The 4,030-nt window shown below is 49.3% G+C and overlaps 1 protein-coding gene across 1 annotated transcript in view; it reads right to left on the minus strand.

Moving 5' to 3' along the window:
* Positions 1–254: 254 nt before the first annotated feature.
* Positions 255–4,030, minus strand: part of FLYWCH1 (FLYWCH-type zinc finger 1) — a 54,272-nt gene continuing 50,496 nt past the window's right edge. The window contains exon 10 of the mRNA XM_011950241.1: positions 255–688. Coding sequence (XP_011805631.1) covers positions 649–688 — 40 coding nt within the window. The 3' untranslated portion in view covers positions 255–648. The remainder of the gene's footprint in view (positions 689–4,030) is intronic.

Genomic DNA, 4,030 nt, shown 5'->3' on the forward strand with positions numbered 1-4,030 from the left:
CGGGCTGTCACAGCCTTGCAGTGGATGGTGGGCTCTGTGGCCAACTTGCCAGGGGACAGACCTATTGCTGGCACTCCCCCCACAATTACAGGGTGGGAGTGAGGGACCTCGCGGCTGAGGACAGGTCCTTGTTGGTAAGCAGGAGGCTCTGCAGTCCCGGTGGGGTCATCTTGCTTCTCCAGACTGCTCCCTCTGACTGGTGAAGCTGTGCTCTGTGAAGCTGCCTGACAAGGGGAGGCGCCTCTGCTGCCCAGGCATTCACATTGCTGAGCAGAGCACGGCCTTGCCAGGTGGAAAGCCCTGGGAAGGCTGCTTGCTCTGCAAACCCAGGGGTGCTGTGGCAGGAGAGCAGGGACGTCTGTGTCCAAGCTACTATGTCACGACCTTCAAAAGTCAGGAAGGCGCCACCGCCCTGCCCCACGACACTCGAGTCTGCAAGTGCCAGCTCTGAGCACTGTTCTCCACCGACACAAGGACACCATCCAAGAATTCCTCCCAGGAGACGCCCTGAGGAGATGCGAAGACCATCGATGCTTTGGAAGAATGAAAAGAAGTTTCTGCCAAGCAAACCGAACTGTCTGGGAAGCACCCGTGTGGATGGGAAGCCACCTCGGGTGGGCGGCTCAGAGCTCCTCTGCCTGCATCACCTCACTGGGACTCGCCGTCCAGTCTGACGTCTTTGATGTCCCTAATTACAAAGAGACACATGTTCTTTACACACATCAAAATATGGTGGAAATAGATAACACAAGGTTCAGGATTCCTGGAATCCTTTTTCCTGAGGATACCACAGGCTAGATCACTTATTTGTGAGATAGAGTCTTGCTCTGTCCCCCAGGCTGGAGTGCAGTGGCGTGATCTCGGCTCACTGCAACCTCTGCCTCCTGGGTTCAAGTGATTCTCCTGCCTCAGCTTCCTGAGTAGCTGGGATTACAGGTACATGCTACCACACCCGGCTAATTTTTTTTTTTTTTGTATTTTATTAGAGACGGGGTTTCACCATGTTGGCCAGGATGGTCTTGATCTCCTGACGTCAGGTGATCCGCCCGTCTACCAAAGAGCTGGGATTACAGGCTTGAGCCACCTCACCTGGCTGATCATTTTTACACACACGTCCATCCGTCCATATCGATTCCTTTACAACATGAGGTTGCTCCGTGACACACACTTGGGGGCATTCCCTGCTTCCTACACCAGCATGTTTGGGGGAGAACCCCCCAACACTTCCAAAAAGTTGCAATTCCTGCCCTGGAAGCCACAGGGGCATCACACCGAGCCTCTTCAAGGTTCTTCATCAAGAAACACAGAGTTCTCCTTTAATAATTTTCTTTTTTGAGATACGGTTTAACTCTGCCACCCAGGCTGGAGTGCAGTGGTGCCATCACAGATCACTGCAGCCTCGACCTCCTGGGCTCAAGTGATCCTCCCACCTCAGCTTCCTAAGTAGCTGGGACCACAGGTGCATGCCACCACGTCTGGCTAATTAAACAAATTTTTTTTTTGTAGAGATGGGGTTCTCCCTGTGTTGCTCAAGCTTGTCTTGAACTCCTGAACTCATGTGATCAGGTTCTCTTTTAGTACTGTAAGGGAATTTTTTTTTTTGAGACGGAGTTTCGCTCTTGTTGCCCCAAGCTGGAGTGCAATGGTGCGCTCTCTGCTCACTGCAACTTCTGCCTCCCAGGTTCAAGTGATTCTCCTGTCTCAGCCTCATGAGTAGCTAGGATTACAGGCGCCTGCCACCACACCCGGGTAATTTTTTGTATTTTTAGTAGAGAAGAGGTTTCACCATGTTAGCCAGGCTGGTCTCAAACTCCTGACCTCAGATGATCTGACTGCCTCAGCCTCCCAAAGTGCTGGGATTACAGGCATGAGCCACTGTACCTGGTTGGGATTTTTGTTTTTTATACTTTATGTTCTAGGGTACATGTGCACAACGTGCAGGTTTGTTACATATGTATACATGTGCCATGTTGATGTGCTGTACCCATTAACTTGTCATTTACATTAGGTATATCTCCTAATACTATCCCTCCCCACCTCCCCACGGATTTTTGTTTCAGAGCGCTACTGAGCTATAATTCACATACCGTAAAAGCCATTAAGTGTACAATTCAGAGTCGTGCAACCATCACTGCAATCACATTTAGAACATTTCACCCCCCACCAAAAGAAATCTCAAATCCTTAGTGTCCCTCCTCAACTTCCCTTGCCCCAGGCAGCCACTAATCTTTGTCTCTCTAAATGTGCCTATTCTGGGCACTTCATATGAACAGAATTACATACACGCCGTGTGCTTTGGGACCGGCTTCTTTCATTGAAGATGGTGTTTTCAAGGTGCATCCCTGTTGCAGCATGCATCAGTGCTTCGTTCCTTTTTATGGACAGTATTTCATTGTATAAATCGACTGTATTTCATTGATGGACATTTTGAGCTTTCAATTTTTGCCTATTAGAAATAATGCTGGCCGGGCGCGGTGGCTCAAGCCTGTAATCCCAGCACTTTGGGAGGCCGAGACGGGCGGATCACGAGGTCAGGAGATCGAGACCATCCTGGCTAATACGGTGGAACCCCGTCTCTACTAAAAAATACAAAAAACTAGCCGGGCGAGGTGGCGGGCGCCTGTAGTCCCAGCAACTCGGGAGGTTGAGGCAGGAGAATGGCGTAAACCCGGGAGGCGGAGCTTGCAGTGAGCTGAGATCTGGCCACTGCACTCCAGCCTGGGTGACAGAGCGAGACTCCGTCTCAAAAAAAAAAAAAAAAAAAAAGAAATAATGCTGACATGGACATTTGTGTATATTTTTGTGTGGACATATGTGTTCAGTTCTCCTGGGTGCACACCTAGGAGTGGAACTGCTGGCTCATACGGTGACTCTATGTTGAACATTAAGAACTCCCAGAGCGTTTTCCAAAGTGGCTGCACCATTTTGCGTCATCAGCAAGAGTATGAGGGTTCCAGTTTCTCCACGTCCTCACCAACACTTGTTGGCTGTCTTTTTAAATAGCCATCGCAGTGGGTGTCAAGTGGTATTTCACAGTGGTCTTGATGTGCATTTCCCTGAGACTGATCATGCTGAGAATCTTTATCCCTATTGACCATTTGCATATCTTTGAATTCATCGCAGAAATCAAATATTTTGTGGGAAACTGTTTATTCAGGTCCTTTGGCCATTTGTTAATTGGGTTGCCTTTTCATTGTACGAATTCTGGGCCAGGCACAGTGGCTCACTCCTATAATCCCAACACTTTGGGAGGCCGAGGTGGGTGGATCAGCTGAGGTCGAGTGAAACTCTGTCTCCACTAAAAGTACAAAACAATTAGCCGGGCGTGGTGGCGCGTGCCTGTAATCCCAGCTACTCAGGAGGCTGAGGCAGAAGAATTGCTCGAATCCAGGATGTGGAGGTTGCAGTGAGCTGAGATCATACCACTGCACTCCAGCCTGGGTGTCAGAGCAAGACTGTCTCAAAAAAAAAGAAAGCTGACTGGGCGTGGTGGCTCCCGCATGTAATCCTAGCACTTTGGGAGGCTGAGGTGGCTGGATCACTTGAGGCCAGGAGTTCAAGACCAGCCTGGCCAAGATAGTCAAACCCCATTTCTACTAAAAATACAAAAATTAGCCAGGTGCACTGCGGTGTGCCAGTAATCCCAGCTACTCGGGACATTGAGGCAGGAGAATCGCTTAAACCTGGGAGGCGGAGGTTGCAGTGAGCTGAGATTGTACCACTGCACTCCAGCCTGGAGATAGAGCAAGGCTCCGCCTCAAAAAAAAAAAAAAAAAGGTACGGTCCACCTATACAGGACATGTATTACAAATGGAGCTTGCCGGGGGGAAGTTGCTGTGGGTGAGTGAATGTGGAGGCCTAAAGCATTACTGTATATGCTGCAGACTTAGTACTCAACACTCGGGCTACGCTCATTTTTTTTTTCAAATATTTTTGTGTTTATTTTATTTATTTATTTTTTTGAAATGGAGTCTCGCTCTGTCGCCCATTCTGGAGTGCAGTGGTGCAATCTCGGCTCACTGCAAGCTCC

This window comes from Colobus angolensis, unplaced genomic scaffold (assembly GCF_000951035.1).
Source record: "Colobus angolensis palliatus isolate OR3802 unplaced genomic scaffold, Cang.pa_1.0 Scaffold303, whole genome shotgun sequence".
Classification (NCBI taxonomy): domain Eukaryota; kingdom Metazoa; phylum Chordata; class Mammalia; order Primates; family Cercopithecidae; genus Colobus; species Colobus angolensis.